The sequence below is a fragment of the Rissa tridactyla genome, chromosome 9, assembly GCF_028500815.1.
Source record: "Rissa tridactyla isolate bRisTri1 chromosome 9, bRisTri1.patW.cur.20221130, whole genome shotgun sequence".
Classification (NCBI taxonomy): Eukaryota; Metazoa; Chordata; class Aves; order Charadriiformes; family Laridae; genus Rissa; species Rissa tridactyla.
In genome coordinates, this window is record NC_071474.1 from 14,128,981 (window position 1) to 14,155,991 (window position 27,011).

Consider the following 27,011-nt stretch of genomic DNA (forward strand, 5'->3'; position numbering starts at 1 on the left):
GACAAAAGATATAACAAAAGTTTGGGGGGGTTGGACGAGATGATCTCCAGAGGTCCCTTCCAACCCCTATCATGCTCTCATTCTGTGACTCCAGGTAACTTTTGCAATGCTGAATATTTGCCATATAATTCGATGGTAGATGTTCTATAAAAAGTTTATACTTTTCTGATATTTCTTAGGTTTTCCATCTCTCTAGCTTCAGGAGACTGCCTGAGGTAGGGGTCTGGCAGGGACAGTAGGATGCCCTAAGACAAGCAGCGTGCTTCCCACTCAATCTGCTCTTTATGATAAGCGCTATTTTGGGAATGCAGAAAAAGCCTGTTGGCCACAGAAGAAACGCCTCCCGAGCAACAGTACTCACATCGGCTTCCCACTGGCCTGCCTTGACCCTGCTGGCACCGTGCTTCTTGCCTCTTGATCGTTAGCCATCCAGCGTGCTGCTTGCTTGTGGAACAGCTGCACCCGTGAGCTTTGGGCACGCTGGAGACCACTGTGTGCAGGGCAAAGTGGATGGAGGATGGCCTCTGCCTGAGCAGTCGCAAAGATACAATTTCTTAATGCGTCTCACAGTCCAGCTTGTTTCATCCTGTTTTCGCAAACCACCATAAGTATCCCAGTGTCACAGGTGGCCTAGGCTGGGTTGGAGTCCACGTCCCACTCGTGAAGGCACAAATCTAAGTAGCAACAGAAGTCTGAGACTCTTCCACTATGAGCAATTAGTATTGCTTTCCCAACCCCCAAGTTTCTTGAGGCAGCAACGGATCGTCATCTTGATGGCTGACAAAGATTCACTCCTGGCCATGCACCAGTTCGTCTGGGGTTTATTGCAAAATAATACCTGAAAGTGTTTGAAATGTCTCAACTCACTGCACCTCCCTTCTCCCCTTGTAAGCTTGTAGATAACATTTGTTGCTATTTAATATGTAAAAGTTGCATAGCCCCAGGCTGCTAAAGCAGTGTATCAGCTGATGCCCATGTATTTGTATTGAGCTTTGCCCCCTGTAAATGTATTTCAAGAGGATTCTGGTGTTGGTGAAAATGTTAGCGAATGTTAGTCTGATTATTTTTTTCCTCTGTACATGACAAGCACTGCAGCACCAGCTCTATTTACAATTGCACAGCAGAGGCTTTATCTCTGTAATGCAATAGCAATCAAAATGCTGCATGTGGGAAGGTTTGCTGTTTTATAGGAATGAACACGAACAGTTCTACTGTTGCAGAACTATACATATTGCATAGTTCTGCAGTTAAATGCGATACTTCTACAAAAACGTATCATTGTTCTACATAAATCCATCATCAGGCCTTTATAACTTCTGCTCAAGAGCTGACATATTTTCCAGTAGGGATCCAAAACCAAATGCATTTTTTGCCGAGAGCACCCCACCCTGCTTCCAGGGCATTGCTCCACATGGGAGTACTCGAGGTGTTACAGATATTCAAATAACATCTATGCAGTAATGTGCTGCGTTACAGCTCTAGCAGCACCACAGCCGATGCAATAACTAGCACAGAGATGTCTTAGGCAATTGCTCTGGTGCCACTTCAGTGGGCAGTGGTGTTCTCCTCACTGCTTCACTGGAGATTTTGGAGGTGGGGATGGGAGCCGTGCCTTCCTGCAGGTCTGAACGGGGGAGAACAGTCACACACAGAATTCTCTTGTACCTGCAGTGCTGGGACAGAACCATTTGGTGCTTCTTGTTTCCGCTTCATCCTGTGCTTTGCCTTGTCACAACAGCCCTGTTCCTCTTTCTGTAGAATGTTTTTCAGCTGTAGATTCACCCCCTGACTGGATCTACAGCCTGGCTCCAGCACTCCTCCTGTGTCCCACGCCGGGAAGTTAGAAGCAACTCAGGTCACTCGGAGCACCACAGTGTGAAAATGTTGGTACTAGTCATCCTTTAAAAGGTGATTAAACCTACCACATACTGCCTTAATTGCCTACCTTGGTAAATTTTTCTACGTGTTTGCTGTTCTGTGCATGAGATAGCTACTTACAGCTACCTCTCTGCAAGGTTAACTAACGAGGAATTAATGAAAGGCTGAGAAATCTGGGAGAGCTCCGGCCCTACAAGTGAATTTCACATGCAGAGAGCTGACACTTTCAGTAATGATCCAGCTACAAGGCAAGATTTCTAAGCTTTCCTCTTCTCCCAGTATTGCCATGGCTTTGACAACTCCTGCCTTAGGCAGCTGCTCTGTCCCTGTGCTAAGTGTTGGTTAAGGAATTGCCTGACTTAATAAAAACGTGTGATATTAAGCAGGGAGCCTGCATGCAGCTAGCTGAAGTGTCCTAGATTGCTGATGATCTACCAAGGGGGAAGAATGACTTGTTCTGGTTTAAGTGTTTAATGACTTTTCTCTCCTGCAGACTCACAGAGTTTCCAAAGTATGTCACAGAATCCATTTATTTCTAACCTCAAAGTTGAACATTTTCTGTGACTTTCTGTTTCCACCTTCATTTGCCCTTTGTGCTTTGCTGCCTTTGGTTTGAATTGGTCTCTGTTAATGGTCTGTTCTTTTCCAGTCTTTCTATTGTTTCACACAGGGATGAAGATCTTAGGGTTTGCCTTTTTTCCTTTCTTCTAAGTCCCCTAATATTCTCATAGCTTCTCTCCTGAACAGAATGTAGACAGCACAAAGCTTGCTCTAGCAAAGTCTGTTCCACCAATTGAGTGAAATAAGGTGATAGCACGCTGTCCGTGCCCAAGTAGCTTTGGCTACCGCCAAATAGATTTTAACTAAAAAAGGATTTTGACATAAAAAATTGTTAAAAGCTTTTAAGAAGGCAACTTCTGTGTGGTTATCCGCTAATAATGCTGGTATGAAGTATTCTTTAAGATTTATTGGGAAAACTTCAAAGTCTGCAAACCCAGAGAGCATTCATTAGGAAAATGTGTTTGTGTTAAAAAGAACAAATAAAAAAAACCCTATGACCTGTATGGAAAGGTGTAGTCTGACCTTTTCCAGGAAAAAGAGGTGCCCAAGAAGTGAAGCTACCTGAGTGGTTGAGTTGTCAGTGAAACTCCAATTTATCTGGACTGTTTGTGCTGAACATCAGCACTATGAAACCGTAAGTTGGAAGAGCAAAGTGATTTGTAAAGGTTTTGCTTAACACCTGCAGAGAACTAGGTTAATTGGAGAAGGCAGCAGTTAAAGGAGACCCAAACAAACTATTAAAAACTCTTGGGAGCTGTACCAGGAAAACCAAATCGTACTTCAGGGCCCGGGTCACCCTGCAGAACACAGGTAACCAGGAACAGGCCAAGGAGGCACCGAAACTGAGTGTTTCTTGAGCCTCTCACCATCCCCTTTTAATAAGTGGGATTTTCTCTCTAAACTCCTCCCTATCCTCATGCAGAATGAATCCTAGACTTTGGCAAGAAGCATGGTCAGTCCTTAGAAATGTATCCTAGGATGTATTTCCCTTCCTCTGGAAGGACACGTAAGTCACGGCAGGAGCAGTCCAGCGGGTGCCCCAGGTACCATCTGCCATCAAAGTCTCCACCTGTGTGTCTTAGCAAATTCGGCTGCCCAGGACAGGCCAAGAACCAGGTATTGCTTTAGATACCTTAATCTTCACCGGGGGTGGAGGCTGCTTGATGTGAGGTACAGGCTTGAGTTCAGCCTCTTCTGAAAATACCTGGAATCATTACAGAGAGCTGCATAATACCAGAAAACAAAGATTTCCCCCAGAAAAGCCCAGCGAAGCGCTGAAACTGAGACAAAAGCCTGGAGCTGCCAAGTCACCTTGGGCAACCTTTTCAAACCGTCTCCAAATCTTTCTTCCCTTGCCAATCATAATGGGTGTGGACACTTAAAAATACTCCGTTCCCTTTTATGCCACAAGTAACAATTCACGCACAGGACTGAAATATTATGTTGGAATTTACTGTTTGATCTTTTTGAACTTGGATATAATAAATGAATCATTGTTTAGTTGTAATTATTTTTTGATTGCTGGGCCTTATGACCTTCGAAGTCCAGTTCTTTTCTTACCCTGCATTTTACTGACAGTTAATATCTGCAAATGTTTCAGAATGGGTTGGTATCATATAGCATATCATCTACATGCTATGTAACTGCATTTTTGTGGGGAATAGGAAGCAATTTGACACAGTCATTTATAGCCTAATCAATAGGATATAAAAATCTGAAATGAGATTAGCTATTTGCTGGATTACATAGCTATAAATTGCCACATGACACACAATTAAATTCTGAGCAACGCTCTCTCACATGCATTGTAATTCTATAAATAGTGAGGCTGAAGACAAGTAACATTCCTGGACCTTGCTCTTCCTTGTTGCATGATTTCCCTCTAGATTGAAAGATTTAATTCACTAGATCCTACCAGAGACTTAGGGGTTAGACCTATGCTCTTAGAATGGCTGAAAAAAAAATGGAGGAAAAAAAAAAAAGAAGGAAAAAAAAAAGAAAGTAGCTCTTGATTTATTAATTAGGAATCCAGAAAAATGGTGGTACATCTGGACTGTGTGAGATTTATGAGTAAGCATGTGCTACCCAGGCGAGGAAGCTTGCCACTTAACTGCAAGCCTCCTGTGTTTGCTAAATTACTTTTCAAACAGTCTGGGCCACTTGCAGAGCAAACTCCATGGATGGGCAACTTCTCCACCTGAGTAAAACGGTGATGTGGGGGTACTGGCAACTCGTCCCAGTGGACAAAGCATGGCCATGGGCTCTCCAGGTGCTGTCGCAAGGCTGTAATATGAAGTTTTTCTTATTGCAGTACCCTAGGATCAGCTTGCTTTTTTGTTTCTGGTAGTGAAAATACTTCGTATGGGTGGAAGAGTTCTTTAATTAACTAAATAGCTCTGGATTTAGACTCACAACCATTGCTGCTCCTGCCTTTTTTGAGTCCCAAATCTCTTCCTTTAATGCAAGTAAATACTCCTCTGTGGCTTGGCTCTGGTTGCCGTCCTAACATCACCTCTTCCAAATATGCACTCCTGCAATTTTTTTTTTTTTTATAGACTGTATTTAAATACAGGCCTTCTGGAGCAGCCAGCGCTGCCATCTTCCAATTCTGCTGTGCTGGAGGGGCAGAACAACTGCGACTTTTTTTCTGACTTTCGTCCACTGCTGGCAGCACAGTTAGCTGCCTATACATTAACAAATATTGTAATGCAAAAAGTCACTTTAGTTACTGACTTCCGTGTGTGTGTGCTATTAGTACAGTGCTGTATTATCAAATGCCCAGGTCACCTCTTCTGCCAGTGGGAGCAATGTCAGAGTTAGCAATGCATCTGACTAAATTTAAAACAATTAACGCTTGGCTTCATAATTGAAGGGCTTTTAAAAGCTATCTCAATAACTTTAGAGAAGCTGGGTAGGGAGCTCCTCAGATGTTGATGTATGACTTGTTTATTAAAAAAAATAGTTATGTGATTTAAAAGTGCAAGGGTCAATTGGATGTTTCTGTCCAGATGGCAGCAGAATGAGGCGTAGAGCCCTGTGCAACGTGAGTAACTTCTGTCCTAGTACTAACTATAAATAACCTCTGTTTAATCAGTAAAAATGAGTATTAATTGTTTTATCTTCCTATGAGTCATCCTGCACTGAAAAGGCACATGAGGGACCTAGGGGAAACAGCACCCTTTCTTGAGAGTTGCACCAAAACTGTTAGTGGAAGTGTAAAGCACTGCTGTTATCTATAGGCCCCGTGGTTTTGTGCCTCTCTCCCCTGACTAAGACTGCTGTATAAAAGTCTCACGGGGGAAAATTTAACCTTTTGGTTATTATGCTTTATTTTGTTGTATTAGTTGCGATTTTCAGGGAAAAGTAGACTTTGACTGTCTCTGCCTATGTCCGTTAAGGGAGATGGAATAGCAAGAGAAAAATCCTTTCTGGTGCCTACAGCAATGGCAGGTAGTTTGTAGAAGGTTGTGGGGAGAACATTCAGGTCCTCTGTGACACTAAGGCTGCACAACATCTAACCCAAAACGTCCCCTGTGGAGAAGGAAAGCCTCCCTCCGTCATCCCTGCCTGCTGCCTTCCAACCCTGTTTATGTTCTCTGCCATGAGGGACGTTTAAAGCCAGGATGGTTGAACCGGGCCCACACAACCGCTTGCCCCGGTTCGGACCCCTGCACGCTGACAGCCACAGCAGCGGTGCTTGCCTGGTGGCAACTGAGCCCGGGCCTCCTGTCCTGCTCCTCTTCTGCGCTTGCTCTGCCAGCTGTCACAGGGCTTGTCACCTGGGCACAGAGACATGGCCCGGCTCTCCTCCCCACATCCCCACAGCTGCAGAAAACCCACATTCCTGGTCCCTTTTCCACCTGCGGGGTTTCTTTCTGTGTGCCACGTTGTGGCCGAGGGAAATGCTGGAGAAACCGAGCCTTAGGCCTTGCTGAGTGAGGCACCGCCATGGCTCGCGTCATGAGTTTTTGAAATGTGGGTTTCAAAAGCAGAAGCCTGACTCGAGGGAAGATGTCAGGAGGTGGCAGAGGTTAAATAGAAGGAGGAGCAGCAAGTGTAATTGAAGTTTGAGCATTAATGCAGTGCTCGAGGGCCACGACCAGCACCTGTAGGCCTCGAGTTCGCGTTAACTTCGGTGGCAGGGTGCAGCCCCCCCAGCTCCACCCGGCCCACGCCTTGAAGGGTCTGACTTTGAGACTGCTCAACCCTTCCGGGAAACCGGGAGCCGCCGTGTCCCCTGTCCTCAGGCCAGCCGCCGAGGTGACCGCTGGGCGAGGGGGTCGCCCGTCCTGCCGCGGGCCCCCCCCGGCCTGCCCCTCTGAGGGAAGGGGGTCGGCTGCGCCTCCGCACTCCAGGGCGCGGGCAAGCCTTGGGGGCGGCCTTGGCCTCTCCTCACAGAGACCCGGACTGTGCCAGGCCGAGCGCGGCTCGGGTCCCCTCCTGCCGGTGGTGCCCGTCCGTCCCTCCCGCTCTCCTTCCCTGCCGGCCGCCCCGGGCCCCGCCCCGCGGGGGGCGGACCCACCGCCGGCACCGCCCCTCCCTGCCCTCCGCGCCGGGTTACATGGCGGCGGCTGCGGCAGCGGCGACTGCGGCGAGGCAGGCGGGCGCCGGGTGGGAGCCGGTGGTGGGGCCGCGGGGCCTGGCCGTGTGAGCAGCGCAGACCCCGATGAGCCTGGGAAGGCCCGTGAGTGTGGGGGGGCGGCCGGTGGTGGGTGAGGGAAGAGACGGGGGGTCTGTGGCCGCCGCAAGCGCGGGCCCGGCCCCGCCGCACAAAGGCGCTTTGTTCCCTCCCGCCGGACGGCGGCGGCGGCGCCCCCCGGCCCGGCCCTCTGCGGTCCGCTCCGCCGGGGCCCGGCCCCTCCGCACTGCGGCGGCCCTGGGGCTGAGGGGGGCGAGCGGGTGCTGAGAGAGGGCGGGCGGGGGCGGCTGCGAGGGGGGGCCGCTCCCAACGGCCGCGGCCCGGGCGGCGCCTCGCCGGGCCCCGCGGGTCCCCTCTGCCGCCGGAGCGGGGGGCGGCGGGCAGCTTCCGCGCCCTGAAGGGCGTTTGAAGGTAGGGCTCCTCCGCGCTGCGGCGGCCGGGGGCATGGCGGGGCTGGGACGCCGGTGTCCGTAGAGGGGTGTGCGGGGAAGGAGCGGGGCTGGCTCGCCCCGGAGGGGCGGGGGGAGGCAGGGTGTCCTTCACTGGGACGCTGCCGGAGTCTGAGGAAGTTTCGCTGCTGAATTGGGCGACGGTGGTGGGGGGCGGGCGCCGCTCACCGGCCCGGGGACAGGCACCGCTCGGTCCCGCGGGCAGGGGCGGCCGCGGGCTCCCCCTGCGCCTCGGGCGCCTTCCGTGGAAACGGCGACTTAATGCTGCTCGTGGGCAGCTCGGAGCTGCCGGTGGAAACGGCCTGAAGAGGGGCTGCTGGAGGTGAGGGGGAGCGGGTCCCCCGGGCTAGGCGGGCAGGGCGCACGCGCCTGGCTTCGGCGCGGTGAAATACCTCTTTTTCTCTGGCTAATTCGGTGCCGTTTTGGCTTGGCCTGACAATGGCCAAGGTAACTGTGCCCTGGAAAAAGAGTAGGTGGTTGAGGCGTTGTCATATGGCCCGTGCAAACCTTGGCAAAAGCACTGTTGCCAACAAGCTTGGTCTTTTATATATGTGTGTGTATGTACATAAAAACAACGTTGTGGTAGCATCATATGTTTATAACCCCGTTACAAATTCTGGAAAGCGGTGCCTTAAAATAAAGGTAGACTTTAAATTTGGTAATGTGTGCTGTAAAGCTAAGATGGGAATTTTCATTTTGACCTCTCGCTCGGGCTCAGCCCTTGGTTGTGCAGTTGTTGTCTTTAATTCACTCTTGACTAGTTAACTGTTCAGTGGAGCAGCAGACAGTAGCGGATCTGCCGAGCTGCAGGAGGCTGTGGGTAGCTGGTAGTAGGCTTCTTCAGTGGTGAGTCTTCACTGAATTATCCAAAGGGAGAACCGAACCGTTTTTGTTTATGGTACAGAAAAACGCAGTGGATTTTTGTGTGCTTTTACAGATCCTTCGGAAGATTTATAAACTAATAGTAACATTCACTGACTGCCAGCACAGAGTTCCCTAAACAGTGTGGGGAGCAAGTAGGAGGCTTTAGAAAAGCGGCAGTTTCGTGAGTTGGACGATGACTCACTCTGCCTACTGACTGCAACGTGGCTGATCTAAAAAAAATACTTCTGTGCCCCGTATTTTTATAGTCAAAGGGATAGTACTTAGCAGGTTGTATAATATGTCATTAGTCATTCTTGGTCTTTCTCTTGTGAGTAACGATTTGATCATTATGTGGTCTGCATAATCAAACTAACCGGTATCTTTCCGTCTTATTTGTGTTTCTGAAAAAGTAAATGTGTCATGCTTGACTGTGTTTCAGTGCACATCCTGTTTCCTGAAAACTGTGATAAATCCACGTGCAGAAGTTGAGCACGAACCGAAGGGGCTGCTTGCATAATGCATGAAGCTGGTGGTGTGTGGTGATGTCTGCCAGCAGTAGAATTATTTCAAAGATGACAGCCCTTCTGTGGGTCACTTCTGTTGCCCTCGCCCGAGAACTGATCTGTTTTAAAAGCATAGTTATAAACCACTTAAGAAACTAGTATCTTTGTGTTTCCCTCTTTAAACTTTGTGGGAGGAAGGAATAAAAGTACCACTTAAAAAAAAAAAAAAAACCAAACCACGGTAGTCTTGGAAAGGTGACAGTCAGCCTAAATGAAAACATCAGTGCCTGTGTGAATAGACTATTCAGCACAAATTGGGGTGATAAACACCCCTTTTTTTTATACTACAGTCCATCCTGTTTTTTAAGTGGTTAGAGCATGTTACACAACTGAAGAGGAATTTGTCATTTTTGTTTATTTAGTGTGGATTTTCAACACAGACCATTGGACTGATGGTTATGACTTTCACTGAAAATCTATAAACTTAACAGATGTTGGTGTCACTCTTTGTAAGTGTTAGTGTTTTCAAAAACCCATCTCATTATTTTCCAAAGTTAAAAACGACTATGAAATGCAAGGAAGAAAATTTGTTACTTTGAGCTCATTTTGGCTTGAGAAAAGCCTTGATTTCTTCTAGTTGATTACCCTTTAAGTAATTATTATCTTAGAGTGAAAGAAAGTTTGGGGTTAACTTCTTATTTCCCATCCCTCGATCTGCTTCTGGTCCACAGTACTGTTTGTCTTAAATGTCTGTTTGCTATTAACTTGCAGATGGGGAAAGGAGTTCAGCCACTGCCCTGGCTCAAGCGATGCTCCATGGGGGGTTGCAGCTCTGCTGGAGGGACTAGCTGATGGGCGATGGCAGCAATGGGGCTGGGCTAGGTGAGGGATCGAACTGGCATAGTGAGAGAAGTACGTCTTTAATGTGAAAGTAGTTAGTGCATGGGCTTAGTTTAGAAGCTTATTTCTTTGTTTAGACAAGGATATGGGAACCTGCTGCAGCATCGTCATCTGCTAGGTTTCTGAAGTAGAATTTTCAGGGGCAGTAAATGAAAGATCACTCTCAATTACTGAATCTTAATTTCATTTGCTTAAATAGTGAGGCATTTTTGCTAGGGCGATGTCTAATTGCCCTCACCATATTCATGTGGGATACTGTATCTGCTGAGTAGATAGGCTGCTTCCTGAGAACTAGGTCCTGCTTTGAATGAAAGCTGGCCACTCCTGCTTGTGGCTTTGGGATTAAGTTATTCGCTCATAGTTACATAGGAGGTTTGTGGCAGGATCAGGTCAAATTGAAGGCTGCAATGGGTTGCTTATGTTGTCACCATTTGTTTTCTTAGCTAAATCACTCTGGTTCTGAAAATCATTACATACCTTCTGAAAATGTTGCAATTAGTGGTCACCTAGTGGAAGGATGTCGTATAAACTGATTATTAAAAATGCGTCATTTCAGGGATACAGAATGAAATTTTTAGGACTCCTACTTCAGTAAGCAAGCGGGCCGTAACTCCCTTTCTCCTTGAGGCAGTAGTGTTGTTACTGCTCTCATGCTGTAGTGCTGGTGGTGCCTTCCTTTAGTTGGGGTGGTAAGGGGCAAGATCTGAGTTACTGCGGAGAGGTCGACAGGTCTTACTCCTTGCTGCTGGTGGGCATCTTCTCGAATCTGTTCGTGTGCTGTTTAATGGGACTGGCTGAAAGAGAAGTTCCAGATGTGTCACCCAGCTGGTGCAAACTGATTTGGTATGGCTACATATTGAAGACATCAGCAATGTGAAACAATAGGCCTAATCATGGGGAAGAACACAACTGGGTTTAGATGGTCCCAAGGATATAAAATACAGCTTATTGTAGGGTATTTGAACAGAGGCCTTGGACCTTGAGTTAACATGAAATTTAAAGTGTGAATATAAGCCACAAAACCAAATTTCCATCACTGTTTTTTTTGGGGGGTGGGGAATGAAAGGAAAATGGTCTGGGGTGACATAAACTTTTTTACAGGCAGCAGCTCAGAATGAGCGAGCCTGAAAGTGGTGCATGTGAATGATAAAATAATTTTAGGTTTGAAAAAAAAAAAAAAAAAGTTAAAAATCAAGAGGCTAGACTTCTGGTTTTTATAATTGTGAACAAAGAGTTGGATGGTCATTGATGCTATCCTAATTTATCCTAACCCTAGGATAAATTTTATATTTGTTTTTAAGTAAATTCATTGGGATTACAATAAGGGTCCTCATGGTGATGCCTGAATACGGATATAAATTCAAGATAGTTCTGGGAAAAGTAACAGTGTTACTGCATTATGTTTGTATGAAGGTTATAATAACCCTCGTAAAACACTGTCTAAAAGTAGGGCTCTTGGCAGTCCGTGAAGAAGGGAATCTCAAGGCAATAGTTATACGTGCTGAGGAAGGAAAGCTCTGAAGATTGCCCTTCTGGCAGGGTACTATACCACATCAGTGGAGGGCAGCTCAACGCTCTTCAGTTTAGAAGTGCTACGCTTGGTGATCTTTATTTAAAAAGAAAAACCCACAAAGGATAGTAGCACGTGTTTCCTTCTCCTTTCCCGTATTCATCACCTGGCTGTACAAATTCCTGGAGGGAGGTGGTGTGTGGCAGGGGGGCGAGCCGGGGCACTGGGGCTCTGTGTCCTGGTGGCTGTCAGGCTTGAGCCTAAGGAATGATAATATTTAAATGTGTTGAAACAGTCTTGTTTCTGTTTGCCAGTATGCTTTTCTTTGTATTTTTTTTTCTGCGTGCAATTCTGATTACTTTAGTGAATTGAGGCCCTTATTTAGAGTATGCTAATAATTTGTCAGCTGCTCTTGCTGCCCTGTTAAGAGTGGGGAGACTTGTTCTGCTTGGTCCTGGCTGTCCCACTGCAGTGCTAGCAGAGTTTTAAGGGAAAACACTCATACAATTAATGCTAAAGTGTTGGGATAGTTTGGAGAACTTTACATTTATTTAGAGAGGTAGGTGAAGAGCTGAAATGTGTTAATCTAAGAATTAAGAGATGACATTTAGTGGTTTGGTGTGACCTGTAGTTATTGGGGAAGAACATACAAGTAACTTGTAATGGAATTGCCCAAACCTTACCACACTGCGTAAGGTACACCCTCGACTCTTCTTTTGTGGCATCTTTGAGCTTTTAAAAGAAATGAGGATGTAGTGCAAAAATGCAACATGTGTTCTTTATGACTGCTTTCTGCTGCTGCAGACAGGGAAACTTACTGAGAAAATTACCACTTTTGTTTTCGTAAATAGTAGTTGCACTCATTAGACATTAATAAAAAATAAACAATGTCTGAAAGTGCCCATATGTTAGGGGAAATGGTTATAGAATATATCAATCACTGTGTAAAATGTACTTAGTTTTTCTTTGTAATCTGGGTTGGATAAGTGTTAAAGCAATTGATAAAGTCATAATGTTTTGTATAATATGTAGGAATGATTCCTGTAGTAGTGAATCTATAGAGGCAAAATTATGATTTGAGATGTTAGTAAACTTTATCCAAGATCACAAGGATTTAAGCTTTATAAGCGACATTGGACGTGTGCTGTATATTCTGCAAAGTCAGTAAATACCGGGAGTGCACAGCCCTTACTGTTTTTGTGTGAACGGTACCCAGTTATCTCTTATTATGGTGAAATACTTAAAGCCCTGGTTTTGTCTTTGAGTAAAAGAATTATTCCAAAATTTAGTGACTGAGGGGTAGGATATGATGGTTTCTGACTTGTCTCTTAACAGCTGCGTTGCAGAATTACCAACTCTTCTGTGATATTCCCTTCATTATTAAGATTCAGTAGGATTTTTCATTGTGTGCCTTTTATTCTCAATAGGTTATATATAAACTTCCACAATATACTTTCAGAAATGGTGGTTGGTGATAAAAGCATATGTCATTTCTAGGTAGTTTAGCTTTGTGATGGTTTCTTAATTTGTAACTGGACACTAAATTGTATATTTAGGACAACTTAAGGAGTTGGGGGAGGAGGAAGACTTCTGTACATGCTGGAATACTGATATATTTTTCTCTCCTTTTCAGGTTGTCACGGAGTAAAATGGATGGTAGCTTTGATTGTGATTGTGGTGAGCTGGAGCCACCTGATCATTAACAGAAGGCATCTTTTGTAAATCAAGAGCTGCCAGTTTCCCGTTTAACTAGACTGTAAACAAAGAAAGGAGAGAAAAAGGAGGAAGAAGGAAAACAAAATAGTGCTTACCAGCACCGTAGAATGACGCTGCTCAGGACCAGTCCAACACTGAATGTATCTGCACTGTGAGGAGGAGGATGTTAATAGAAGCCTATTATGTGCATATTTATTCACATTTTTGTTAAATGTTAACCAGTTTAGCACAGTAGAGCTGAGTGCATAGTATGTCATTTCATTCCGTTTGAGTTTCTTGTGAGTATTTTCTTTAATGTCTGCAGAAATGCTGCACCTTTCTTGAACTATGAATGCTGCAATCTTTCTATCTTATGCTCGGTTTGAGTTCTAGAGCTTACGGGCTCTAAATTCAAGGGGACACAACAGGCCTGGCTGGCTCATAATGAAATGAGAGTGTCAAGAATCCATCTTGCAGTCAAAGCCAAGTGTTTCTTCTCCCTTTCCGTAAGACCTTTCCTTCAGATACCAGTGGAAGTGTCTCCGCGTGTTTACAGAAGCTTAGTAGTTTGAGGAAAAAGAAACTTAAAGAATTTAAAAATGGCAGAAAAATTTGAAAGTCTCATGAACATTCATGGTTTTGATCTGGGCTCTCGGTATATGGACTTAAAACCACTGGGCTGTGGTGGAAATGGCTTAGTTTTTTCTGCTGTCGATAATGACTGTGACAAAAGAGTGGCTGTCAAGAAAATTGTCCTTACAGATCCCCAGAGTGTTAAACATGCTCTACGTGAGATCAAAATTATTAGAAGACTTGACCACGATAACATTGTCAAAGTATTTGAAATTCTTGGTCCTAGTGGAAGCCAGCTAACAGATGACGTGGGCTCCCTTACAGAATTGAACTGTGTTTACATTGTCCAGGAATACATGGAGACAGATCTGGCTAATCTGCTAGAGCAAGGCCCTTTACTGGAAGATCATGCCAGACTTTTCATGTACCAGCTGCTACGTGGGCTCAAGTATATTCACTCTGCAAATGTTCTGCATAGAGATCTCAAACCAGCTAATCTTTTCATTAATACTGAAGACTTGGTGCTGAAGATTGGCGACTTCGGTCTTGCACGAATCATGGATCCTCATTATTCCCACAAGGTATGTGAAAAGTGGGAATATTTAAGCGATACGCTGACAATCATGTATTCTTAAAATAGCATCTTTCTGCCTTTCGCAGAGGTAGATAGTCTGTGGAAGGCCTTGTTAGCAGGTGGGATATTGTGTTAGGGATCCTACAGTACAACTGGAATGCTTGCAAATAGAGTAAAACAGATCTCTGGATGACATGTTTGTCTCAAATAGGACTGCTGCAAGCATAAAATAATTACTTCTTTTTTCCCACTAGATGTGTTCAGAAAAGCAGATTTTTAACAATGAATACAGAACCTGAGATTAAGAGCAACATTTAGAGGCATAACTATAGAAGCCTTAGATAAGTTTGTACGTGGTGCACTTGTAGTGTGCAAGTGCGGCTACTTCCTGGCATTGATTTAGAGATACTGTCTTCCTGGTTTAGATCATGATTCACAAGAGTTCGTTATTATCTCTGTGCTTATTTGGCATCTGGGAAGAAGAAAGTTTTGCTGTAGTACCTCACTTGACTAATAAATATTGTTGCTGTTCACTTGTAAAGATATTGTTGTTCCATTTTAAAAGGTAGAAATGCTTGGTAGGGGGCACATGGTACTATCCCTAGAATCTTAGGACCAAAAAAATCTAGTAGTAGTACATTAAAAAACAAGAAACAAGTAATTAAAAAATCATATCTCTTAAAAATCTGAGTAAGCTTTTTTCTTTTTTTTTTTTTTAAAATTTCATTTAATTAGGGCCATCTTTCTGAAGGACTGGTTACTAAATGGTACAGATCGCCCCGTCTTTTGCTTTCTCCTAACAACTACACTAAAGCCATTGACATGTGGGCTGCAGGTTGCATCTTTGCCGAAATGCTGACTGGGAAAACCCTCTTTGCAGGTGAGTAGAATAAAAAAATGTGTGTGTATATTCCTAAAAGGAGTGGTAGTACTTAATTGTCTTCCTAAAGAAAGGTTGATTCTCATGGCTAATATCAAGTCATTGACTGTCAGGGTATGCGATTATATAAGTAAACTATAAACTCATGTACTTGTAAAGCAGAAGACGATTCAATTTTTGTTGCTCATGCTGGTCTGTATTTAGATAAATATCACAATTTAATTTAGTACACACATATATGGTAAATCTGTCTGTAATTAGGTTAAGCTAAATTTATTGGATACCTAAGAAGTGTTCTAAATACATCAATTCACTAGAATACATGTATCCAGGGAGTATTTGAGGATTATGAATGCCCCGAGTATCATTTTTATAAAGATTTGATTTATATTTTTTTAATGTAGTCAACCTTCTCAGTTCTTTATATTTTAAATTATGAAAGAGTAACCATTTTTTCCCCATTCCCAATTATTTTGCCACCTACAGGCTGAACTGACCTTTGTTTCAGTGATGTAGGGAGGACTCATAAGACTTAAAACTTAGTGTGGCATACCAAGGAAATGTGTAGCCTCAAAATGTTTCTGGTAAGATAGGAAGCAATGCTCTGATCTCACTCGGTGCATCTTCATTAGCTTTAGTTAGGATCGGGAGCAAATTTTTGAAGCAAATCTCGATGGCCATGCTGTACCACACTTCTGATTTAGCTCAGTGTGCAAACTAGAGTCTTTTTAGATAAAATGAAACTGCCATTTGCACTGTAGGAGATCACCCCATGTGCTCCACCTGCTGCTAGGCGTTCAGTCTGTGGGAGCAGATGAGCTAGTCTAGAGTAAACCCCTGAAATGCGTATTTTGTGTGCACCCTGGGGCCTCAGCAGCAGCTGTCTCATTCAAGCTCGCTCTTGGATTTGCTCCTGTTGGTCTGAATTACTGGGGTAATGCAGATAAAACCTCTAAGAACTGAGCTTGTATTTCAATGGTCACATTCTTTTAGATACATGCAGACTAAACGCACACCTCTGCAGCAATTCTTAGCTTTGTACGTCAGGGTAATGAAATTGAGAGCTGTTTCCCACTAAGGACTATTAATGGAGTACTGTCACCTTGAAATCATTATTTTATAGAAATCAACGATTAATATGCGGAGGGGCTTCTCTTAACTTGCAGTGAGTTGCTGACTCTGTGAGTTACTGACTGTTGGAGTAATATCCCCAGTGTATTAAATGCTCAGCTGAGGAGAGATTTATTGGGTTTCCATTGCATCAAGCACTTCTACTGGAAAATAGTGAAATAGTGGGAGAAAGTCTGCATTTCAGCACTCAGCATAGGATGGTTGCAACTGCTAGCATTGTGGCTTTTTTTTTTTTGAGTAGCATTGGTATTTGACAAAAGTTTTTAACGGTCTAATATCTGTGTAGTGAGTTAGATTTTATTTTTTTCAAACTCAGTAACCAAAATCCTAAATTTGTAGGCTCATTTATGTGCCCTAATTGCATTGCGTAGATACCTAGAAGAATATTTTCAGATGTGGATGTGTCCCTCTGATAAATTAGCACTGCGTAGTTTTCTGATGTAGAGTGGACTTCTTAAAGTCGTGCATTTGGAAGGGAAGATGGTTGGAGATATGACAGCTAGCCTGTCCTGAAACTCTGAATAAAATGCTTTTGCAGAGTTGTTTGGAGGGCTCGATTTGGTTAATTTGCAACTTCCTGTCTGCTTCTGAACCATCCCTTAGGAATCTTGCTGTCGGGAAAGCTGTTGGGAATGGGAAGGAAGAATGCAGAATTTTAGAATACCTGGGATGAGGGAGGGAAGGGAAGTTGAGGCAGAGGAAGTCAGTAGCTGTTCCAAGCAACTTCTGTAATTCTTTCTTCTAAATGAATATTTTAAAATGCTCATTTCAGTTATAGTGGAAAGAAAGATGATTAGTTTTTAGGATGGAAATAATAATACAGTAGAGTCTGTTTTCCAGCAAATTACAGACAGTAATTTGACAGTATAATATCTGATAGATTATATTAATCAATTTATAGTAGTCTGAAGTAGGCGGACAAACAGCTTTTTCAATCCGGCAAATAAGTTAACCTGAGGCAGCACTGGTTCTCTTGGGGAATGTAGGTCCCAGAATTTGCTGTAGTGACTTTGCCTCAGCTTTTCTTTAAGTCATCTGGCAGATGTGTGGTAGGACGTCCAGTGTAGACTGCCGTGCAAACTCCTGAATGATATGGTAGCGCAGAGATTACTAGGTGGTGCAATCTCTTTCTGGCCACATTTATTTTTGTATTTAATGTCACATGCATCAGTGTCACTGATGATTGCCTAGAGCTGCTTGGTGAAACACTGGCATGCAAATAATCCTATATATTTTCATCTGCTAGTTGAATCTCTAGGGTGCTAACATGCTTCTTGGAGCTGAACAATAAATTGAGGTAGACAAGCTGTATTTCTGGGTACTCCAGCTTTAACACTGGTACTGAATATAGATGCCGTTCATTATTCAAAGTTCACCTGCTGTATTGGCCCTTACAGTTCTTTACCCAGGGAAACTTCAGATAGTGCTAGAAGTGCACTTTAATTTCCATCATAATACAGTACTTTTTGGTTAGCTTGTTTTATTTGTTAAACAAGATTACACTGCTTAACTGGCAGGTGATTTTTGTCTTGCACCTGACAGTAATACTGGGTTTCAGAGTAGAATATTAATACAAATGGTTGTGGCCTGTAAGATCTCTTGCTGAGCTAAACCACTACTGTTTTTATTAATAACGGACATGTAATTCAAAGTGAGGTGAAATACTGAATGCATTAGGTGGATCAGTTGAAAGAGGCAGATTGCAGTATATAGTATATAACAAAAAGATACGAGTGTTGCTGTGGAGTACCTCATCCATGGTGAAAACATACTTGCAAAAGCTTAAAGTTAGGTCGGTTTATCTGTGTGTAGCACCTCTGTAATTCTTCATGTGCTACAGCATTTTTGAGAGCTCTTCAGATTTATTATCATTCAAATTTAGAACTTCAGCCTTTCCTCTGTTGTAGGAGATAATAGTCTTCTACTGAAAATAGCTGCTCAGAGCACAGAATTTTGACATGCCTTTCACATGCAGGGATCAGAAGTGTTTGGAGTTGAAATGGCAGCTTGTATTTTCTCTTGGTGCTTAGGTGCGCATGAACTTGAACAGATGCAGTTGATTCTAGAATCAATTCCTGTTGTACATGAGGAGGACCGTCAGGAGCTTCTCAATGTAATTCCAGTTTACATTAGAAATGATATGACTGAGCCACACAAACCTTTAACTCAGTTGCTTCCAGGCATCAGTCCTGAAGGTAAGTAATGCCGAAAAAAATACTTCCTGTATTTCAAATTCATAAAATAGTGAACAACTTTACAGTGCAGGTGTCTGATTGTTAAAAGCAAGTTTCAGTTAGAAGCATCTGTGTGTTCTCAGAAGAAGGATTGTCTTCTGATGTAATAAAAACCAATTTGCTTGATAGCTACTTGGTCATCCTAGGAGTAGAAATGTGAATCTCTGCTGGACCTGTCTGCACTGGGAGACTGATTGAATCACTCTATTTTGAGACACTGGCCTTCTAAACATAAGGGAACGTTGGAATGGAGTCAGTATAAAACAGCTGTCTTTCACATCTTTTTAAAAGAAAGTCCCCAAACCAAACTGACAGCGATGTTTCCTGATAACTGTTGGCGGATATGATCCGGCCATTTTGTCCCTTAGTATTTTTTCCTTAACTTAAAAGTTAAATTATTTTCGATCTTGGATTTGACCTCTACTCTTCTAGTTTTCCCATGGCTACATGATGCATATTTGGCAGTGTAGTGTCACAGCTGATACTTTACAGGTGGCTACTTTAAAGCAAATGCACACCTCTAGAGCAAAGCCCTGCACCTTAATCTTAAATTCTAGATGTCTGGAATGTAATTTTTATCCTGTTTAATGATAACTTTCTCCACAGCGCTGGACTTTCTGGAGCAAATTTTGACGTTTAGTCCCATGGATCGATTGACAGCAGAAGAAGCTTTGTCCCATCCTTATATGAGCATTTATTCCTTTCCAACGGATGAGCCTATTTCAAGTCATCCTTTTCACATTGAAGATGAGGTTGATGATATTCTGCTGATGGATGAAAGTCACAGCCATATTTATAATTGGGAAAGGTAAATTTATCACTTACCGTAGCATGTAACAACTGAATGGTTGTGTGCTTGAAGTAATGTTGCTTCCTGGGTGTTACTTCCTTTTCTGTTTGTTTCTCCTTCTTAAGTTGACCCGAGAATAAACTTTTCCCTTATAGGCAGTGCATTGTCATACAGTTTATAATTCATTAGACCAACTTGGTTATGCTGATGCATTCCTGAGATGCACTCAGGACTCTAAAATCTAAAGTTAATCTCTCCATTACTTTTTTCCCCCAAAATATTTCTCTAAAAAACGAACTTTAAATGAAGAAAAGTTGTTTTTAAAAATGATTGTTTTGTCCAATGCTTAGCCCATACAATAGTAAAGGGATTTACAGTAGTCCTTTAAAGTCAGTTAAACACACGTTAAGGAAGAGTTCTTTAAATGGAACGAGCTGTTGTACATAATTCTGGACTTAAATCTTTCAGATGTGTGTATGAGGATGACTTTTTGCCAGATTAAATTAAAAACCTGGAAGAGGTACCCAACTGGACTGAGGAAAAACTTTATCTGTGTTGAATTGTCATTGTTCTGTAAGGGAATTTCTAAGCTTAACTGTCTCTGTCTTGGGAGCTAGAAGACTTTTTTTAGCTTCTAACACTTAGGAAATTGTTTTGCAGATACCATGAAAGTCAGTTTTCAGACCATGACTGGCCTATTCATAATAACTATGAAGCTGATGAAGTTCAGCGTGATCCAAGGGCTCTTTCCGATGTTACTGATGAGGAAGAAGTGCAAGTAGATCCTCGCAAATATTTGGATGGAGATCGTGAAAAGTATCTGGAGGATCCTGCCTTTGACACCCACTTCTCTACTGAGCCTTGCTGGCAGTATTCAGATCACCACGAAAACAAGTATTGTGATCTGGAATGTAGTCACACTTGTAATTACAAAATGAGGTCATCTTCATACCTAGATAACTTAGTTTGGCGAGACAGTGAAGTTAACCATTACTATGAGCCCAAGCTTATTATAGATCTTTCGAACTGGAAGGAACAGAGCAAAGAAAAGTCTGATAAGAAAGGCAAGTCTAAATGTGAAAAGAATGGATTGGTGAAAGCTCAGATAGCACTTGAGGAAGCATCACAGCAACTTGTTGAAAAAGAAAGGGAGAAGAATCAAGGGTTTGACTTTGATTCATTTATAGCAGAGACCATTCAGCTTAGTTTACAACACGAGTCTACTGAAGTTGATAAATTAAATGACTTGAATAGCTCAGTGTCTCAAATAGAGTTGAAAGGATTAATATCGAAGTCGGTAAGCAGAGAGAAGCAGGAGAAAGGAATGGCTAATTTGGCACAGTTAGAAGCTCTGTACCAAACTTCTTGGGACAGTCAGTTTGTAAGCGGTGGGGAGGAGTGCTTCCTCATAGACCAGTTTTGTTGTGAAGTAAGGAAAGACGAACAAGTTGAAAAAGAAAATACTTACACCAGTTATTTGGACAAATTTTTTAGTAAGAAAGAAGATGCTGAAATGCTAGAACCTGAGCCAGTAGAAGAGGGGAAGCTTGGGGAGAAGGAAAGAGAAGAGAGCTTTCTCAGCAACAGTGGAGAACTCCTCTTCAACAAGCAGCTTGAGGCCATAGGTATTCCTCAGTTTCACAGCCCTGTTGGTTCACCACTGAAATCAATACAGGCCACGTTAACGCCTTCTGCTATGAAATCATCTCCCCAAATTCCCCACAAAACGTACAGCAGCATTCTGAAACATCTAAATTAAAACACTCAGCAGACATTTCTTTTATATTCATGAGATGTGTTTGTCTTTTTTTATTACTAGTGTAAGTAATTTTTTTACTTGAATCAGACGGTGTAATTTTGGTATGGATTTCATTAGTTTTCTGTTTACCATTGTTTTTACAATCCAGAATTACTTTCTATACATGAGTTACTTTTGTTTTTAAACTGGCATGTCGTTTGCACACAAAATTAAAGAATAGAGCAAAATAATGCAAAATGCAGGAGGTAACAAAAAAATGCACTAAACCAAGAAGAAAAACAAAAAACAAAAACCATTCTCTCAGAAAACAGTGTCCATGTTTTGCAGAAAAAGAACCTTGCCTTGAAATTTACACAGTGAGACTGTACATAATTGCATGAAAATATCTATTTTTCCCAAACATTTTTTTCATTCATGTGTATTTTAGAGTTTTTTCATACTGTACACATTTCTTAGACACATGATACCAGCAGCAACTGAAATGAATGCAGAATTTGGTACGCATGTGTTATCTACCTCAAGGTAACAGCAGTATGTGGCAAAACATTAACCACCCATAGTGCTTCTCATTATGCACTTCTATTTAGCCAGCATTATTGTAGTAGCTATTCTTATTGAAAATCATTCAATATTTATAAATGTTCTGGTATGCATTCTTTATAGTGAAGTGTTAATATGCAGCACTTTTATTTATTTTAGCAAATAAGTATATTTCTGTAATTATAGAAAGTCAACTTAATTTTTGAGTTACTTTTCAGATAAAAGTTTTTGTTTAGCACTATGGTTTTATTGCCTACATAGCTGGATATATATTAACATCGGCTTATTCTGAGGCTATCCAATACATTTTTTTTATTTTTATTTTTTAGTTTTCATTTCAAGTAAAGCACTCACTGTGTATAGGAATTTGTAATTGGAGGTGCTTGATCTCTACAAAAGAAATTAGGAATTGCTTTATTATCAAATGCTCCTAGAAGTCTTAATTGTGTTCATTTTTAAAAAATTTTGTAATGTTAGTTGTGTGCATGGAAATAATTAAGGTACAACATTACTGTAGGTTAAAGTTCTATATGGTGAGACATTTTGTTTTTACTGTATGTTTTTACTGAATGATTCCTGTCCCACTCCCACCCCCCCCCCCAAAAAGCAAGCATGAATAAAATTAGGTTAAATATAGCATGTAGCATCTCCGTCTTCTGAGAATTTGTTTTACCTTCTGATTTTTTGAAATATTGGATGTATCATTGGCTCCCCTGTTAAAAAACGAAAAACAAATAAAAACATGGCCAGCAAAAATGACTGTTGGGGGTGTGATTGATTTATTTATTTTTTGGATGCTTTGTACAATGAAAGATAAAGAGCTGCTAACGTAATGCAGCATCGTGAAGGCAGTCCCTAGTACAAGGTGCTCAAGGAAGCAGGAGGTCTTGTGGTCTGTCCTGGCTGCAGCGCCCTGGAAGGAAGCTCCAGAAGTTTACTGCTGTCCTGGCGCCTACGGCCTGCGTTGAAGAAAATCTCGTGTAAGGGTATGTCTAGGAAAGTATAAGTGTACGGTGGTGTCAATAGCCATTTCTGATGAAAATACAATTGACTGCCGGAGCGTAAGCGAGCATTACTGTTTTATCAATGTTTTAGGTGGAATAGCGTTAAAGTGGAAAAGCTGCACCTCTGTGTCTCTGGCAACCTGGAGTGAAGGTAATCGTGCAGGTCCCTCAGCCAAGGGCCTGTGTGGAGTGCTTTCTGAAGGAGATTTCAGGAGCAGGACCAGGTACCTCCTGTGGGATGTTTCAAAACGTGCAGATCAGGTCTCTTGCAGCAAGCCCTCAGAACAGGATGTATTTCTCTTCCACTTTCTCCTGTCGGAGCCATTCCTGAGGGAGCTAATTAGCCGTACAATAAAGCTACATCTTTTGGCGAACTCCTTCAACTTTTTCCATGACTGTGTCTTAGTTCCTCCAAATTTTTCCATCCCTCCTCCCGTGCTCCTCTGGCAGGTGGCACAGCTGCAACTCACTTAAAACACGGAGTTACCCCTTTAATGTGGCAAGAAATGGTCCCTTGGGGCAGTGGGACGCGGTTTACGTCCTTGGGGACGATATGTGAATGCTTACGTAGCCACGTCGTTTTGCGTGTGGGGCTGTAGGGATGGGGAAATGGCTGGTTGCCCCCTCTCCTAGGCGAGGGCCTGTTTGGAAGTGATGTGGTAGGTTGGTGTTCTTCTGAGACTGGATGGAAGCAGCGGGTGGGAAGTGCTTAGAAATTGGAAACAAAATTCAGCTTCGAAACACAGTGTGCAAATGAAGTCTGGGTTTCCCCCCAGCTTTAAGAACACCAGCCAGACTTGACAGTACTTAAGAGGCCTGTAATGGTAGAAAGGGAATGTTTTACACTCCAAAAGGATGGGGAGAACCAAGCGTTGAGCCTAAACCCAGGGCGGTGCTTCGCTGCCTTTGCCTTCTGTTAGTGCAATGGGAGCAGCACCGTACGGGCACTGCTGGCTGCTTGCTGCGAGCCCGGCTCCCCCACGCATCGCCACGGGGCACGGCAAGGCAGTCAGGCTTAGTAAGAAGTAATTCCCTATGTGGAGACAATTACAGAAAGTCAAAGTGCGTCATAAGGACTGTGCGAAGTGAAATCTACTGCTGCAAAGTGAAGATGCTCTGAGTGTGGGGTCGGGTTCTCCCTCGGCAAAGCGGAGTCCTGCGTTGGGAGAGCAGCCTGCAGAAAGCACAGGCTTTCTGGGGTGTTCCCAGCGGGTGGAAGGTGGTTTCTGTCACATGCTCATCGGCCATGTGCTTTAGCTGTGACCTAGCAACTGAATTGTCTTTAAAAACAAACTATGGGAGAGGCTTGAATTATAAGCCAGATCAAAGGACCACTGCTTCATGCCAAGGTGCTTGCCAAGTAAAATGGAACACCCTTATTGAACACAAAAGCGAAGAAGAAATGAGGATGTTAAACATCTTTTAAAATTACCTTTTCTTCTCTATGTGGCCTTTGGTTAAAAGGCAGGAATTTAAAGTATGTCTAACAAGAACTTCATCTGGAAGAGGTGATGCTTACCCTTACTGAACAGACCAGGACGGAGCGTGTTACGTGTGCTGTCATCACGTGAGATCCAGTAACTGTGAACCGGCACAATGCTGAGCAGTTCCTTCTGATCAGGAGCTCTCAGTCATGGTCACTTTAACTTTCTCGCAATAGTATTTATTTTTAATTAAATGAGAGTTACTATATATAATCTCAGCTATTGATGTAGGACTGCCCGCGCTGCTGCTCGTGGTACGATCACAGCAGGAGCGGCTCCTTAGCTAGTCCTTGCCTAGGGCACAGCTGGTCACCGGATTCTGCAAACTGGTGGGGAACGGGGGCAACCGGGCAGTCCCCGGGGCTGCATCTGCTCTGCTCGGCTCAGCGGGACAGCCCGGACCTGCAGCGACGAGTCCCTGCCTGCAGATAAATGTGTGTGCCTTGACTTTGTTTTCCTGTCACCTTGCTGTTGCTTTGCCTGCGCCGCAGAAGTCCTTAGAAGCGCCTGGTTCATGCACTTAAAGCCTTGCGAAGTTCTCACTTTGGTCCGGTTTATTGCCTGGGGGCGTTTGTTTACCAACAGGATTTTAATGCCTCTTCCTGGTGAGTTTTTCTTCCATATGAGACTAATACTGCTTTGGAGCTATTTTTTGTCTGTTGCCTTCTAAACTCTGCGGTAGTCGGAGGTGGCGAGTTTTTCCGAATGTGGACTTTCATCCCTTTCTTTACCTGCGTGTATACTACAAAATACAGAGCGTTGTACGTAGGGGCCTGAGGAATTCAGTGACACGCTGTGCTGCAGATTATTTCTGGGTATCAATAGAGGAGAGAAGCATCCTTGAAATAAATCTACTCTCACAAGTCTTCTTTATTTATACTCACGTCGCTTTTCTGTTGCTGAGATTTGGAAGTGCTTGTCAAGCCTTCAGTTGGGTTTTACACGTAATTAAACTGTCCTCGTTCTTCCAAAGATGCAATCCTGAGCAACAGCAGCCCTGAACCAATTTGTTCCTTATTCCTTGAATTTTTTCAGAGCTTACAAAATCCTGCAAATTCTTGTTTGCTGTTCTGACGCTGTTTGCGTCAGACTGGAGCTGAACAACCTGGGAAGTAACGCTGCGGGGTATTTAGTAACAAGCAAATAATCCAGATCGCTGGCACCCAGCACTCTCGGGCTTCCGTGCCAGGGTCTCTATATTTAAAATGGTTATCTGCTTACTCCTAGTGCTATTTGAGAACTCCTTAAAATATTGACTGTTGAAAAGTTCAATGGCTTCTTTTGGCTGAGAATTAGCATGGCTGATAAGGAGATTTGCATGCACCGGGGCCGTGTGCGGAGGAAGCTCTGCCCTGGTAGCCCATGTGGATGTGGTGGTAGTCAGGTACGGCTGCGCTTTGCAAATAGCTGTGTCAACAGCCGGCAGCGGTCATGTAACATCATTGCCTGTCCTCTGGAATCTGGCTACTGCATCCTGACTGCAGAGCAGCCCTTCTCTAGTGAGCTCCGATAATAAAATTCCTCTCGTAATCTATGTGCGGGGCTACTGCCGCCAAAATTACTTTTAACCTTTATGTCGCCCAGCCTGGATGTTATTTATGTGTGGTGTGAAATCCAAAGGTGTGCTTCTTGCAGTTGGGTGTGGGACAGGGAGCTTACGACTCGTCTGGCTTCAGAGCCGGGGATACCATTGCGTTTCACAGCTTGCTTGCCCTCCCCGGCTTTGGTTCCCTGTTGCTAAACTAAAGGGCTGGAGGGCTGCCGGGTGAGAGCACGGCTGCACGGCAAGGTGTGTGGGGAAGGACTTCTGCCTTAGTGGGGGCTTGGGCTAACCCACCCTTGCTGGTAATACAGTCGGCGTTTCTAGGGTCATTACTAACTTGGTGGACGATGGTTTGTTGGGGTTTTTTTCGGTTTTAATGTTTCTTTCCTAATCGGTAGAAGGCTGGTATATGTTGTCCCAGTTCGGTACAGTTCCGCATTGCTTGTGTCTTCACTTACACTTTCGAATTTTTTTCCACATTTTGTGTAACTTCTGGTTTAGGCTTATTATAGTCTATTAATCATTCGTGGTGGAGTACAGTCCCAGGCGTGTGGGTCACCTCCCGCTGGCCGCTCTCAGGACAGATGTGAGGCCTAACGAAACACAGGCTTCCCTTTAGATCTGAACGTTGCCACGTTCCTCAAGCCGTACCCCAAGGCAGGGGTACGTGCCTTGCGGCGTGGAAGCTTCTTTGCCACACTAATGCCACCGCGGCTGGTGCAAGGCAGGTATAAACCTATTCATTTCCCTGCGTCATCATCCCCACGGCATCTTCCCAAAAAGGTGTCTGCGCACCACAGGTGTAGCCAGGGTAGAGTTTCTGCTTTACAAGGTGGCTGATCCTTGGACACGCTTCTAGTTTGCGGCTCAGGCTTCAGCTATGGATGCTCCAAACCCAGACACTGGCAATACAGGGACATCTTCTCATTCTGGTTCCTGGGGATGCCGTCCATACCGGCTTAGAGCTTAAATCTTCAGTGCCAGAAGCTGTAGTGAAACAGCTCTTCCATTTCATGTCTGTCTTCAGTTCTATCATTTTTAATCATCTAAAGCCATAGACCTGAATAGCCGAATGACAGATTCATTGTGGCTTCTGTGTTTGTTTAGATATAGATTTAACCAGTACAGCTCTTGAAATAGCTGGATAACTAGCAGAGACATTTTTAAAGCCTATGATTAAGAAAGCAGATGGGTTTGGTTTTTATTTTGTGTTATGTCTGCCTCAGGTTTTTTCTGCTAATGCTACAGAGTCTCTTAGCAAATTTGATGTTGACACATACTGAAAGATTAAGTTACTTCTCCACACTAAATTAGCTTTTGAACACTTACACATGCTATTTCAACTGATTTTCCGTGATTCTTTATCTTCTTTTTACTTGCTTTGTGCAGAGAGACCCTCAACTGTTTGAATCTCAGTTTTGCGTCCCAGCGAGCCCCGTGAAGCGGCGAGGTGCCAGCCTGTACAGCGGCTGGAGTGCAGGGCGGACGGGAACGTCCCTT

The 27,011-nt window shown here is 43.6% G+C and overlaps 1 protein-coding gene across 5 annotated transcripts in view; it reads left to right on the plus strand.

The window, feature by feature from the left end:
- Nucleotides 1-22,239, plus strand: part of MAPK6 (mitogen-activated protein kinase 6) — a 32,108-nt gene extending 9,869 nt beyond the window's left edge. For 2 of the 5 annotated variants that reach the window (XM_054213916.1, XM_054213915.1), the window contains exons 2-6: nucleotides 12,938-14,153; nucleotides 14,882-15,026; nucleotides 18,188-18,352; nucleotides 18,998-19,199; nucleotides 19,842-22,239. In XM_054213916.1, coding sequence (XP_054069891.1) covers nucleotides 13,599-14,153; nucleotides 14,882-15,026; nucleotides 18,188-18,352; nucleotides 18,998-19,199; nucleotides 19,842-20,940 — 2,166 coding nt within the window. In that variant the 5' untranslated portion in view covers nucleotides 12,938-13,598 and the 3' untranslated portion in view covers nucleotides 20,941-22,239. Of the gene's footprint in view, nucleotides 1-1,758; nucleotides 1,909-6,967; nucleotides 7,124-7,470; nucleotides 7,490-12,937; nucleotides 14,154-14,881; nucleotides 15,027-18,187; nucleotides 18,353-18,997; nucleotides 19,200-19,841 lie in introns of those variants that run through there. The other 3 variants (XM_054213917.1, XM_054213914.1, XM_054213918.1) reach the window with 3 other exon arrangements.
- The last annotated feature ends 4,772 nt before the right edge of the window (nucleotides 22,240-27,011 follow it).